The sequence below is a fragment of the Lepidochelys olivacea genome, assembly GCF_965140295.1.
Source record: "Lepidochelys olivacea isolate rLepOli2 genome assembly, chromosome: 2".
Classification (NCBI taxonomy): Eukaryota; Metazoa; Chordata; order Testudines; family Cheloniidae; genus Lepidochelys; species Lepidochelys olivacea.
This window is the reverse complement of record NC_140412.1, coordinates 171187136-171201186: the sequence shown is the minus strand read 5'-3', so window position 1 is coordinate 171201186 and position 14051 is coordinate 171187136. Positions and strand designations below refer to the sequence as shown.

Here is a 14051-nt window from a genome sequence, read left to right as displayed (position 1 = left end):
GATATCTACAGGAAAATTAGGTATTTGAATTACCTAAATCACTACTTTCACATCCTGCTATTTGGCTACTCCCTAAAGTAGAATAACAATTGCAAGTGACACAGACTTTCTCGCAGAAATTACAGTGCTTTTTCCAAGAAGTGCCGCCAGGAATTTAATCCCATCCTGATATAAGAATATCTACTTGTATTTGTATGTATCTGTAAGCATTTCTGAAGCAGCTGTTACTCACCACCTTAAATCTTCAATGTATTTAATAAAAGGCTCACTTCTCCGTCCCCTGCAAAATAAATATTACCCCTGTTTTGCACATGAGGAAAGTGAGATACAGAAATTATGATGTCCAGGGCCACAAAGAAAGTAAATAGAAGAGTGGGGGCTAAAACTCAAGAGTTCCTGATGTTCCCAATCCTCTGTTTCTTTCACTACACCATGCTGCATCTCACATCTGTAGCTTTATACTTTAGTGTAGCAATAACTTGTAACCTTTCAAATGTTATGGGGTCCTGTTTAGTCAGTAGAATAAGTTCCTGCAAAACACCCTCTAGAATTGTTCACGATCAGATAGATGCTGAGGTTTCACCCTAGGTAGTTACAGAGCAGATGGTGTTTCCCTGGATGAGTTGCGTATCATTTACAAAGCTCTTGTACGTTCCTAAGTTTCAAAATGTTGGTTGCTTTGTAGTGCAGGTGACATTTTTAATTAAGCTGTTGAACAAAATTGTGTTCAATTAATTTTTTGTTTCCCTCTTTCTGATTTTGTATCACAATATTAGCTATGAAGTATTTATCTCATAGTCTCATCTTCTGAAATGATTGTAACTGCCTATAAAATGTACTGCTCCGTCACCTTTCAGACAGTCACTGATTTTATGGCACACTATAAAATTTCATTATCGGTGGTTAATATTTTTTTAGAAGACTATAATAGGTTTCAGAATAGAAGGAGAGTACAGGTAGAGCTTTCTGTAGGTGCCTAGTAACACTGATGTCCTCCTGAACCCACATTACCACCACACTCTCCCATTTAATGTTAACTCCAGGCCTCTCCAATGGTGTAAGATAAAAGCTGATGTGTGATTATAATCACAAAAATGTGATTGGGACTAGATCATGTACTTGAGATTCCTCACTTTCCAGGCTGTTGGAACTGGGATGTGTCACTGACATCAGCTTTGGAAGAATTTGATCAACCTTCCTCCCAGCTGGAGGATGAGTGCCAAACTAATGGTGGTTAGACTAGAGAAAAAAGGGATATAGGATCCCTGTCCTTAATTATCTGTGGATCGCTGCATTTCCTGCTTATCCATATCTGTCTTATTTGAATCTGTTATGGTTATTGACATAATTCATGTTTAGCTCTCTAGATGAAAGAGAATAATTATATACCTCTTCTCTTCCATCAGAGATTTAAATATCCTTTTACGTCTGTGACTTGATTTTTTTTTTAATTGTTAGAGTTTAGTAAGTGTGTGTATAATCAACATGCTTCTTCTTCTGATGTGTGTGAGAACTATTCTAGCAAAGATCGCCACTTTATATTTTAAAATACTTTAAAATCTTAATAAATAGATATTTTCTTGTGTCCTTTTGTTACTTGAGCACTGAAAAGGGAGAGGGTTTTTTTAAACTATGTTCAAACTCTAATTTTCCACGTTCGCTGCCATCTAGTGGACTGGGAGCGTGATTCCTGCCTCAAGTAGAGGTGGAAAGGTGCTAGGAGAGGAAGAATAGTCTTGTTGTTAAGAGGTAAGGCTAGGAGTTGGGAAATATGAGGTTTGTTTCTGGCTTGAGAATCTGATTGAGGAAGGAGGGCTGTAACCAGGCCCAAGAGCTACTGAACTTCTGATGAAAGTGTTTCATTTTAAACCCTGCTGTTTTCCCCAGGTTGGCTGCATGCCTTGGGTATGGAGTACAAATTCCAGCAGTTCCATTGTTATCATTTCTCCCGGTGGAATGAATAAAACAATGAATGAACTTCCATGTGATACGGCCCATTATGCTTTCCTTTCCTGCGTTGTGGGGACTCTTACCTTGGCAATATTTCTACGTGTCTCTTCCTTGCCAAAAATGATCCTCCTGCTTTTTGTTACTATTTTGTACATAGTTGTTCTGGAACTCAGCGGATACAGAAAAGCAGTAGGGTAAGTACACTGTAAAGTTAAGGAAAGTAGTAGCATTATGGATAGTCCAAAACATTGCCAACTCCGTTTTACTACTGTTGTCCTAAAACACTGCAGTGCTGTATTCGGACCAGATACTGAGGGCTCTCAGCATCTCCTAAAAGATGCTCAATTCCCAGTACCTTGCAGGATCTGGCTATTGTGGTAATACTCATGAGTGGGACATTTGCTTTTGTGAACTAACAGCTATGGCCTGATTCCGCATTGTGTTACTCCAGTTTTACATTGGTGTAACAGAGTTGATTTCATTGGAGTCACGCTCACTGGTTTAAAAATGGTGTTAACAGAGCAGTGAATGAAGCCCTTATGTGTAACTGAAATGCTAAAATAATGTTAAACAAAGCTACACACATGTACATGGTGCATATTACTATATGATGCATGTTATCTACATTTATGCTCTTGTTCGGTAAGACCCTGAAGAAATTGGGCACACTTTGTTTTGGGGCATGGTGCAGGGATCATACTTACAGCAGTGTCAGCCTGTGCACTGACAGTATCTGCATGAGAGCCTGCATTTTGAGAAGGGGCTAGTGGCTTTGGGTGCCTCCATTTCTATGTGCCTAAATTTAAAGGATACTGATTTTCAGAAGATAAACACTCAGCACTTTGACAATCATACCCTTTCAGTGTGTTTCAAGTGTGGCACCCCAAATCACTCGTCACTTTTGAGAATTTAGATCAAGGTTTTTCCTTTAAAAGGTCTATTAACTTATGCTTTCTTTCTTTTTTTTTTTTAAAGGGGTGGCTCCTTTTATATGCGTGGCTATGAACCTATATTAGCCATTTTGCTGTTTTCTTGTGCTTTGGCGCTTCATTCCAGGCAGGTGGACTTGAAGTTACGTCTGGACTACCTGTGGGCTGTGCAGGCAAGGCACTTATTTTTCTTTCCAAAACACACACACAAAATGTCTAATTGTTTTGTATGCTGTCTATTAATATGTCACGCATTGACTAGGCAAAACAAAACAATTAATATGTCATGCATTGACTAGGCAAAACAAAACTCCATATTTGTTGTGGCTCACCAGCAAAGGAGTCCCTTATTCTCTTTCCACATGCAACTGCACAACATTTTTCCTCCAAGAACTGAATCTTGTGGGCATTAATGTCTTACAATAATACATCAAAATTAGAGTAACTTTATCTATATTGCGAATTTCATATTAAGGAATGTAATCAACTAAACAGCATTATAGAATTGTCATAGAGAAGTAGATCAAAAGCTTCTGCTCACCTTGTCTCATGACACAATGGGGCGGGGGCAGAGCGGCATTCAGTTACAATAAAGTGAGCTGTAGCTCATGAAAGCTTATGCTCAAATAAATTGGTAAGTCTCTAAGGTGCCACAAGTACTCCTTTTCTTTTTGCGAATACAGACTAACACGGCTGTTACTCTGAAACCAATAAAAAGTGGTAGGTTTCAGAAGCTTTAGTCCACGAAAGCTTATGCTCAAATAAATTTGTTAGTCTCTTAGGTGCCACAAGTACTACTTGGTCTTTCTGCAATAAAAAGTGGCAAATTCAAAACTAATAAAAGGAAACACTTTTTCACACAATGTTTAATTAAACTGCAGAATTTATTGCCACAGGAAGTTGTTGAGACCAAGAACTTGGCAAGATTCAAAGTGTTTCAACATTTACATAGAAAACAGAAATATCCAGAATATTCCTATAATTTCCACAATTTTTCAAAAAAAAATTGAAAGGGATATTAAACCTTGTGTCTAAGCCAATCTCTATACAAGGTCAGGATGAGCCCTGATGTGGGAGCAGAATATCGCACATCTGCTTACTGCAGGGTTCTTGCACCTTCCTCTGAAGCATCTGGTGATGACTATTGTCAGAGAGAGAATACTGGACTAGGTGGACATTGGGTCTGATCCAGAATGAGAATTGCCATGTTCCTATATATCCTGGCGACCAAATTCTGTGCTGACCTATACCCCATTGAATGCAGTGGCAATGGGATTGCACCAGGTATAAATTATTACAGTATTTGGTTTTATGTGTATGGACAAAATTGTAACATATGGGACATGAGCTGCATATAACTGGAATAACTGGGTATCAGTTTGCCCCATAGAGGTTGGTGCATAGTGGTGGTTTGTGGGAGGAACCTTCTGATCCATAACTATGTTGATCCACTGGCTTTAATGCTTTGTACAGCACTAGTCAGTATTCCAGCCAGGAGGTGGAGTAGCAACTGTGGAGGGGATGCTTTGCAGCTCTAAAACTTGCCTGAGAATCAGAGGTGAATTCCATCCTTCAAAACCCTGCTAAAAACTCTGCACAAAGCTCAGTTTTTCATGCCCTACTTGGAGAAGAGAATTGTGCATCCCTAAGGAATGTGATCGTTAAAACTTAAAAGGCCTTACTTTTATAATTTTACAAACTCAAATGTATGAAAGAAACGGGAGTTTCATGTGCTTCCCTGATGTTGGGGGCATATCCCCAGAAGCCCAAGGTCCACAGGGACCATTCCAGAAGCTGAACTTTGCTGGGGATAGCAGCACCCTGGCCAGGTCCCCATTCTTCTAGAATCACCCCCTGAGCTTGGGCAAGCAGCCTCAGAGCCACTATGGGGACTCATTGCTCCCAGAGGTGGTGCTGACTCCGCTGGCTGTAGTGCCTCAAACTTTTATTTGGATATCTTCTAAGTGTTTTGCAAAGTGGTGTATTCTGTAGCCTCCTATTACATTCAAAGTGGCAAAGAAATCACAAACAATGACAAATGAAGTGGGGTGTAATGACAAAACTCTACACCAGTGGAGATTCACTACACGCAAAATATACTTTACACTGTCTTTCACGTTGCTTAGCTCTCTCCAAGCTCGCCATCAGGCTGATCCTATAGGACCTTACCCACATGAGAAGCCCCATTTGTGACACCGCAGTGTGAAGGATTTTCTTTTTGCTCAATGTTTTGTTTATTTACATTTGTACCAATAATTAATGCTGCTCAAACTGACTGCCCAATGATTTATAAACCACATCCTGCCTACCCCGTGCTGCATGGCAATCTAGTCCTAATAAAATCATGTTTTAAACGTCACAGAGGCATCCAGAGAGCAGTACTACTGTTAATAAGCATATAAAGATGAATCAATTAGTTACTTATAATCTTTCTACTATCTGAAATCTGGTTTAAAATTTAGATATTTGCTGTTAGCATTCTGGATAGATTTTAAATATTCAGAATAATATTAGGTCAGAACTCAAACAGAGTGTTTATTACTTATTTGTTTGGATAGTGTATGTGTCTTCGACGTTTCTACAGTGCCCATCTCTGTAATATCTTGGCCTGATTTTCATCATTGCCCCTAATACTTTATAGAGTTAACAGATGATACAGCAAAAAGAACAGGAGTACTTGTGGCACCTTAGAGACTAACACATCTATTTGAGCATAAGCTTTCGTGGGCTACAGCCCACTTCATCGGATGCATAGAATGGAATATATATACATACAGAGAACATGAAAAGGTGGAGTAAGAGGCTAATATATATCTTCTTACTATATGTTCCATTCTATGCATCCGATGAAGTGGGCTGTAGCCCACGAAAGCTTATGCTCAAATAGATGTGTTAGTCTCTCAGGTGCCACAAGTACTCCTGTTCTTTTTGTGGATACAGACTAACCCAGCTGCTACTCTGAGAGATGATACAGCGTATGGCAGAGATTGTATATGTCACCTTATAAGATGGCTATCTACCACTGATTAATATGTATAGGGGTTTATACTACATGGAAAATCCAGCAATACAAGTCTGGCCGAAATCCTGAAAGATGTAGAGTACCCACAGCTCTAACTGACTTTGATGGGAGTGACAGGTGCTAAGGATTTGGTCCTAGTTTTTCTTTGTTTACTAATAGACCACAACCTAGCTCTATTATATCATGTACATTCCACAGGCAGCACACCTGACAGTTAAATACCTGAGTCTTAAAGATAGAAAATGGTGACCCAGAGACAGGTTTCTTTTTTTTTTTTCTTTTTCTTTTTTTTTAAAAGTATTTAGGCTCTTAAAGATGCAGGCAGAGATCTCGTGGGATTTTCGAAAGTGCGCAGGCACCTAACTCCCATTGGAAGTTGAAGTGAGGTGTCTAGGCTGCAGCGGACGTTAGGTACCTCAGCACTCATGGAAAGTCAGGTGCGTAGGCACGTCTGAGAATTATACTAGGTACCTATCTGCATCTTTAGGTGCCTAAATACCTTTACAAATGTGATCCCCAATGAAAAGCTTGTGGTTTTTTCCTTCACTGAGGGTTCAGTTCTGCTCTCTTAAAGCAGGCAAAACTCACATGAAACTCCAATTTCTTTCAGACAGTTGAGTTTGGTGAAAGACTGGGGTGAGGGGTGTGCACAAAGAACCAGGAAACACGGTCTGAGACATGTAAGAAATTCTCAGCGTAGACCACATGTGCCAAGAACTGCTGAATAGCCACTGCTCCTAAAACTTCTGCTACCGCAAATGTACATGAATTAAGCCAGTTTCGTTTGGAGAAAAGTGTTACTGAAACAACTGAGAAACAGGAAAGAGAATATTGTTTAATAACATTTTAGTGTGGCCTAAGAGAAACAACTAAGTAAAGTATCACATGGTAAGATTCTTCTTCAGTAATTCCCAATAAACATAGGTAATCATTAGCGCTAGGTAAAAATTGACAACATGAGCTAAGGAAGGAGTAATATGATAATTCTCTAACCCCATTAACACAATGGCTGTCTCAGATCTCTTAGCTCCAATTGTGACACCAAAAGAAGTTTTGTTTGAGGAAACCCAATTTTGGGCCTGTAGCCAAAATTAAATAAATAAACAAAATTTGTTTCAGGCAGAAGTGAAGGTAGTTCACAAAGTTTAAGGTTATGTAACCAAGGAACAGAAATAATACCATAAAAATAATAATAATAATTAATAAATAATATGTCAAATCATGTGTATGAACAAACTTTGTGATCGCTACAGTTAAAATATTTGTGTACGTATTTTCTGTTCAAACTTGCGATTAGTCGGCCTGGAGCTGATAAAAAAACAAAGTATTTTCGTTTCTGAAAAAAAACTTTAAAGTAAACCAAAAACCAACAAGTTCTTACAAAAATTTCCATTTTCTCAAAAAGCCATTTTTATCCAAAAAAAAGTTTTGATATAGTTTTCGAATAGCCCTTATGTGTTTATATGACAAATCATAAGTGTGAATTGCAAATACTCCCATGAGCACTTTAACAGTATGTGCAATCACAAAATTTGCTTATACAAAAGATTCAACAAGCTGTTACAAATAATGAACAAATTCATTAAAATATCAGGAACCTGAAAAAGGTTAAACTTACCAGATAAATGATTCATTGTGAATTGTTTGCCCACCTCTGACAATTACCTGTGTTTCTGGGAAGGAAAATAAGGGTAATCGTACAGTATGATTGTTTCTTTAGTTGAATTATTTAGGGAATACTAGCATGTCAGCCATTAATAATTTTCTAAGCTAGAATCTCTGTCCTAATGCAGTTTTGCAGTCTGTAGGCCAGAATTTCAAAGTTTTTTACATACCTAACGCTGAAAACCTGGCCCTGTATATTCCATATTCACAAAATTGCTTATTGATATACTGTCTCTTTCTTGTGATTTTAGTGCCCCCTTCAGGTTATATGAATGTACTGGTAAAGGAACAGTGGTAGCCCAATTTATTTTTAGCTGTATCATCAGATAGTGAAACTTCATGTGATAATTTTTACCTAGTTAGGTACCTTACCAAAGCAGATTCATTCTTGTCTATTAACTAATTGCATAGAACATTTCAGATGATCTCTGTAACACAGAGCTTGAGAATTTGTTAGTACTTGTACACATCGTTTACTTGATAAAGGGACTTTACTCCCTCTCTGCCTTAGCTTTTTGTAGGTCTGGCTGTTATGCAACTATGTAATGCAAAGCTATAAGTCTACCCAGGTATCATGTTGACATTAGAAAACATGACATCAGAGAACTGTTTACTTTTATCAGAGGGGGAAAAGTCCTGATTTACAATATTGCAATTTTGAATTCCCAAAATGATACCAAAATGCCACTAAATGCGATAACTACCAAACTGCTGTGGTCCATATGATAGTCACTTTTCTTGTTGCTATTCCTACGAGTTCCTGTCTCATGCTTTTTCTCAATAATCTGCTTTGTTCTTGGAGCCAATACTTATATAAACAGCACGCTGTCAGCTATCCTGAATTAACCAGTAGAAACAGGGGGCACGCAGCCCAGTGTTTGGATAATATTCAGGTGTTGAACTATATGGATAATATTCAGTCCCTGGCTGTAAATATCATCCCCTGTAAGTATGGGTCTATTCCTCCTCCTGCAACCCTCACACCATTTTCCCTTCTTTGTCAGCCTCTGTCTGGGCAGGGACAGGGCCCAGCCAGATCATCTTATCTCAGCTACATGGAGGGAGGGCAACAGGAGTGTTTGCTATCCTCTTCAGGAGGCCCGAGGAGGGGAGCTAGTCATATCCATCCCTCTGAAGGATAATGGGGTCCATAAGGGAAACAGTGACTGCCTCACTCCCCTCACCTCAGACACTTGAGGAGGGGAGTACTGGAGTTCTCTCTGCTGATGAAAATCAAAGGAAGTCTTTCCTCATCTCATTTTGAGATCTGGGATATCTTCATTCGTTAGCGCCTGGTAGGAAGTCTGCAGTTGCCACTGAGACAAGGAGATCTTCTCTTTCCTTCCTGCTGACTTCCATGAAGATGAACATGGGCGTTAACCTTGAGAGGTATGGGGAGGAAGGATCTCCAGAGCCTAGCAGCAGCAGAATTTTTAGTCTTCTTTCCTAACCTGTGGAATTCTTTACGCCCCTTTCCCCTGAGACTTGGGGGAGGTTCTATTCCCCACACCCACTGTCTGGTGGGGAGGAGAGGAGAGTGCATGAGCTGAAACACTACGTTCTGCTTTGGCCCAACACAGGCAGAACTAAGAGTGTATGACCAGCATGCCCCAAGCTCTGCTATCTATCTTAGGGTTTTATACTGTTGTCATCACCTTAGTATCTGAGTCCTTCCATGTAAAATCAACAGCAATAGCAAAGTCCCTAGTGGACTTCATGGAGTCTCTGGCACCTGTTCTTTTTTGGGTCAAAGCTTTACATAGGATATGGTAAATCAGTCTTTCATGTAGCTGTGCCCTGGTCTGAACCCTGATTGTGAGTCCTCCAGGGTGTTGGCTGATATCACATGTTGATGAAGTTTGATGGTTAGTACTTGCTCAATTATTTTTCCCAGGAATTGGAAGCTTGGCCTTAAAGTGGACAAATCAGAGTTAGAGGAATGCTAATCATGCACTCCTGCCTCAGATGGCCAAACAGATAGTGATTGAATAGCATTAATAGCCACACAGTGCTTCAAATTTTCTACTCCACTTACCCAGCCCTACTGTTACACTACTCTGATTTGACCATATGTCTCCACACATCTGTTACATGACTGCAAGAATTTGGTATACTATTATTTTAACTTCTGTTCTGCCCCATAATGTTAATCTGGAGGGTATTTTGCTTCATACACAGTTATATGATAACACCTGTGGTTAACTGTGTGTGGTGACTACATGACTATGCATATTCACCATTTAAAGGTATCTTGATCCTAATAAATGCTAACAAGAAAGAAGGCCAAAACTGGAAGTGCTGCCAAAAGATAACATTACATCTGGCTTACATCATGGTGTGCACATCACCACAGAATGCTTACCTGATGGTTACATAGGATATTCCTCACACCTAACTTTATACAGTTTTGTATTCTGGTTTATTGATGTGTATTTCTTGTTTATCATTCACACTTCAATTTTGCTAAAGACTCAGCTAACTAACAAGTATCCTTTTACAGATTTTTAAGGCCAGAGAGTACCATTATGATCATCTAGTCTGACCTCCTGCATAATACTACCATACTGACCTTCAAGAATTTCCCTAGATTTCATAGGTTCCTATTTTTGAAAATGGTGGTCTTAACAAATAGACACCTAAAATTGTGCCCCAAAATCCTTACAAGGGCACCTAAATAAGTGCTCTGATTTTCAAAAATGCTGAGCTCTCAGTAGCAACCATTCAATGGGGTCTGCAAGTACTCCACACCTCAAAAATCAGACCATTACTAACTAATCCTCATAACACTCCCAGGAGTTAAAAATGAAGGAATAGAAGCATTTGGTAAGGCCCACAGATAGAGTAAGAATTCAGGAGTACAGGACTCCCATTGCTGTTCTCAGAACCCTAGCTTCATGCGTTGAGTATAACACAAACCAGGATGTACGCAACTCAGTTTCAGTTTGCAGTTCAAGGAAAGCTTCTTGTTTTTACTATAAAATACTCAGACTCCACCAGTAAGGCTGCAGATTGTCATCATTCACATATTCAAATGCTTGTAGATAATGATAAAGAAACACAGTGTTTGCATCTCTAAAATAGGAGGAGGTGAGGCTGTTTTGAGAAAGCAGACAGAGTGTGAACGCTAAGCATTAAAAAGTGTCAAGAAAATACTTCACAGATGGAAAACAGAGACTTTGGTTAGACTGCAAATTGCATTCAAAGTCACTGGAGGGCTTAGCTTGAGTAAGGGATCCAGAATAAATTATAATAAATTCTTGCAGTCCAAATTAGAGCAGAAGCTGAATGCGTATTTCCAAAGGGGATGATGATTCCCAAAGAGGTCAACTTGATGAAATCAGGTTTTTTCAGGTTTCTTTTTCTGTGTCTCTTTAAAGAATGACAAGAAGTTCAAAGAACACTGTGCAGAAAATGGCTGCTAAGCAAAGCTATCTATAATTGAACAATGACTGTTGTGTAGAGATTATCAGAAAAATGCAGGGAGGTTCCACTGAAAATTTAAACTTTCCATCAAAAACAACAAAACATGCTTTCTCCTCAAAAGGGAGAGTTTTCATGAAAACTTTTCTTCTAATCCTAAGATTGCATGTATATGGGAGATAGCATGCTGATTTCTGCCCCAAGCAAATGTGTACCAGGAAACCCTCCATGTTAGTCAGTATGTGCATAGTCTTTGTCAGAAGACCAAACAGATTTTGCAATATCAGTAGTATGACAAGGTCTACATATAAAAAAAGACATTGGGAAATTTTAGGCTGGATTCTCAGATGGTGTAAATCCACCATTGACTTCAGTGGAGATATATTGATTTATAATACCTGAGAATTTGGCCCTCCATCTTTTTGCTGACTTTGCAAATAGGTAAAGAAGAATTATGTTGTGCTTGATGACAAATGTAGTGTGTGTAACAGCGTGGTCAGGGGGTTGAAGTGAAAAGAATAAATTCTACTTGCTGTGATTTCCGTAGGCTGAATTTTACCCTCCTGATCAGCAATTGTCTGATTCACTAGGAGCGTTTGGATGAAAGATCTGATTGGTACTGTATCTTGAGAAAAGACTTTGCTCAGAGCAGAGGCTAACATTTTCAAACCAGGGTGCTTAAAGTCAGATTCCTAAGTCCATGTTTAGGCACCTAAATAAAAGTGGTCTGATTTTCAAAAATGCTGAAAATCCACAGTTCCTTTTGTCTTCTGCAGATCAAATCATTTATATTTGGATGCCTGAATATGGATCCAGGAATCTAACTTTAGGCACCCAGAGTTAGATTAGCTTGCAACATCCAAGCTCTTTTTGTGCGCATGCTCCTTAGCCTGTACTAGGGTGACAGCAAATGTGAAAAATTGGGATGGGGGTGGGGGATAATAGGAGCCTATATAAGAAAAAGACCCCAAAATCGAGACTGTCCCTATAAAATCAGGACATCTGGTCACCCTAGCCAGTACAAATGTTTTAAAATGTGCTTTTGAGCATTATCACCTGCTATAGCAAATGATAGAACAGGGGCAGGAAATTTTTTGGCCTGGGGGCCACATTGGGTTTCCAAAATTGTATGGAGGGCCAGTTAGGGGAGGCTGTGTCTCCTGAAACAGCAAGGTGTGGCCTGGCCCCAGCCTCCTATCCGACCCTCCACCCCACTCCCACTTCTTGCCCCCGACAGCTCCCCCAGGACTCCTGCCCCATCCAACCCCCTCTGTCCCCTGACGGCCCCCCTGGGACTCCTACCCCATCCACCACCCCCTGCTCCCTGTCCCCTGACCACCCCCGGAACCCCTGCCCTGACTGCCTCCCACCACCCCATCCAACCCCCCCCCCCCCCACCTGACTGCTGCCCCCCCGGGACCCCTGCCCCATCCAACCCCCCTGTTCCCTGCCCTCTGACTGCCCCGACCCCATCCACACCCCTGCCCCCTGACCACCACCCCCTACTCCCCTGCCCTCTATCCAACCCCCCCGACTCACTGCCCCCTTACTGCACTGCCAGGAGCATCGGTGGCTGAGCACTGGGTCAGGCCGCGGCTCTGCAACTACGTCCAGAGCATTGCGCCGGCGGCGCTGTGCGCTGAGGCTGCGGGGGAGGGGGAAAGTGGTGGAGAGGCCGGGGGCTAGCCTCCTGGGCCAGGAGCTGAGGGGCCAGACAGGAGGGTCCTGCGGGCCGGATGTGGCCCGCGGGCAGTAGTTTGCCCACCTCTGTGATAGAATCTGTTGCCTGAATGTGTAGGGATCTGCAGCCGCATTTGGAGAAATTCTGTCATTTGCAAGTGATAAAGTCACTATTGAAGCAAAAAGAATTCCTGTATAATGTAGAAATCATACAAGAATGCAAATATTTCTTAGGAAACTGTCATCTGCATACTTGAAATTTTAAAAAGGCATTGAAGGATTTGCGGGCCAAATCCTGAAGTATTGACTCAATCCTTGTTCATACAAACTCCCATTGGACCAAGTTGCCTTCAGTGGAGTTACACCTCTAACTAAGGGCTTGATCAAAAAGCCCATTGAAGTCAAGGGGAGACTTCTGCGGACTTTGGATCAAGACCTAAGAGCAGAAATTGGCCCACAGACTTTAGTGGGAGTTTGCCCTAATAAGGAGTTCCGGATTTTGCCCTGTGTGTTAAAAGCAGACAGATCTTGCAGCTGTCATAGAGGGTGGTCTGTATCATTTTGCCGTGCAAGCTGCTTTTTAAAGCCTGGAGCTGGACGAAGCAATTTGAGGATCTGAATTAATGTTATGCTCATTACAAAACGGTTGTTTTAAAGAGCTTTTTCCGCTCTCCCCCTTAGGCAGAAGAAGAGAGAGATGATATGGAGAGAGTGAAGCTGGATAATAAAAGAATTCTCTTCAATCTCTTGCCAGCACATGTTGCACAGCATTTTCTTATGTCTAACCCTCGGAACATGGTAAGGCCAGGGGTGGGGGGTCGGTGGGGGGGAATAAGCACGTGATGATATGCATGATTTGTGTGTGGCTGCCAGGTCAGGGAAATTATATATTTTCTTCAAAGCTTGACACATTTACATTTCATACGCATTAAAGTGAATTAAAGTGAATAGTTCTGGTAAAAGCCATTGTCAGATGTCAGGTCCGGTTATTTTCCCTTTCTCAGTAGCATTCACCTTTTCTGAAGGACTTCAGTACAATACCATTCAGGTGAATGAGGTGTCATTCAGCATCAATGGCGTTGAGTGCCGACATGCAAATAACCAATTTCTTTTTCAATCAAGTCAAAAGATCAGAGTTTATTACAATCTTCCACTGAGATCAGTTTGGTTCTGAATAGAATATAGTGTGGAATATCAGATACTTCCAGTTGATCCACTCAGGTTCTTGAAATGTGCCTCATTTACAAAAACATAAATTTAAAAGTCAAAATAAGGAATTCTACACACCCTAGAAGGATACAGTAAGTTTGAGGGTGAAAACTAGTCTCAAAGCTTGGGCAAGGGAACAAACTGCTACAGAATATCATGGAATCACAGTAATTGGG

General features: G+C 40.7%; 1 protein-coding gene across 1 annotated transcript in view; it reads left to right on the top strand.

Moving 5' to 3' along the window:
* ADCY1 (adenylate cyclase 1) overlaps positions 1–14051 on the top strand; it is a 227861-nt gene that overhangs the window by 200011 nt on the left and 13799 nt on the right. Inside the window, exons 13-15 of the mRNA XM_084620103.1 lie at positions 1888–2144; positions 2926–3052; positions 13348–13464. Coding sequence (XP_084476229.1) covers positions 1888–2144; positions 2926–3052; positions 13348–13464 — 501 coding nt within the window. The remainder of the gene's footprint in view (positions 1–1887; positions 2145–2925; positions 3053–13347; positions 13465–14051) is intronic.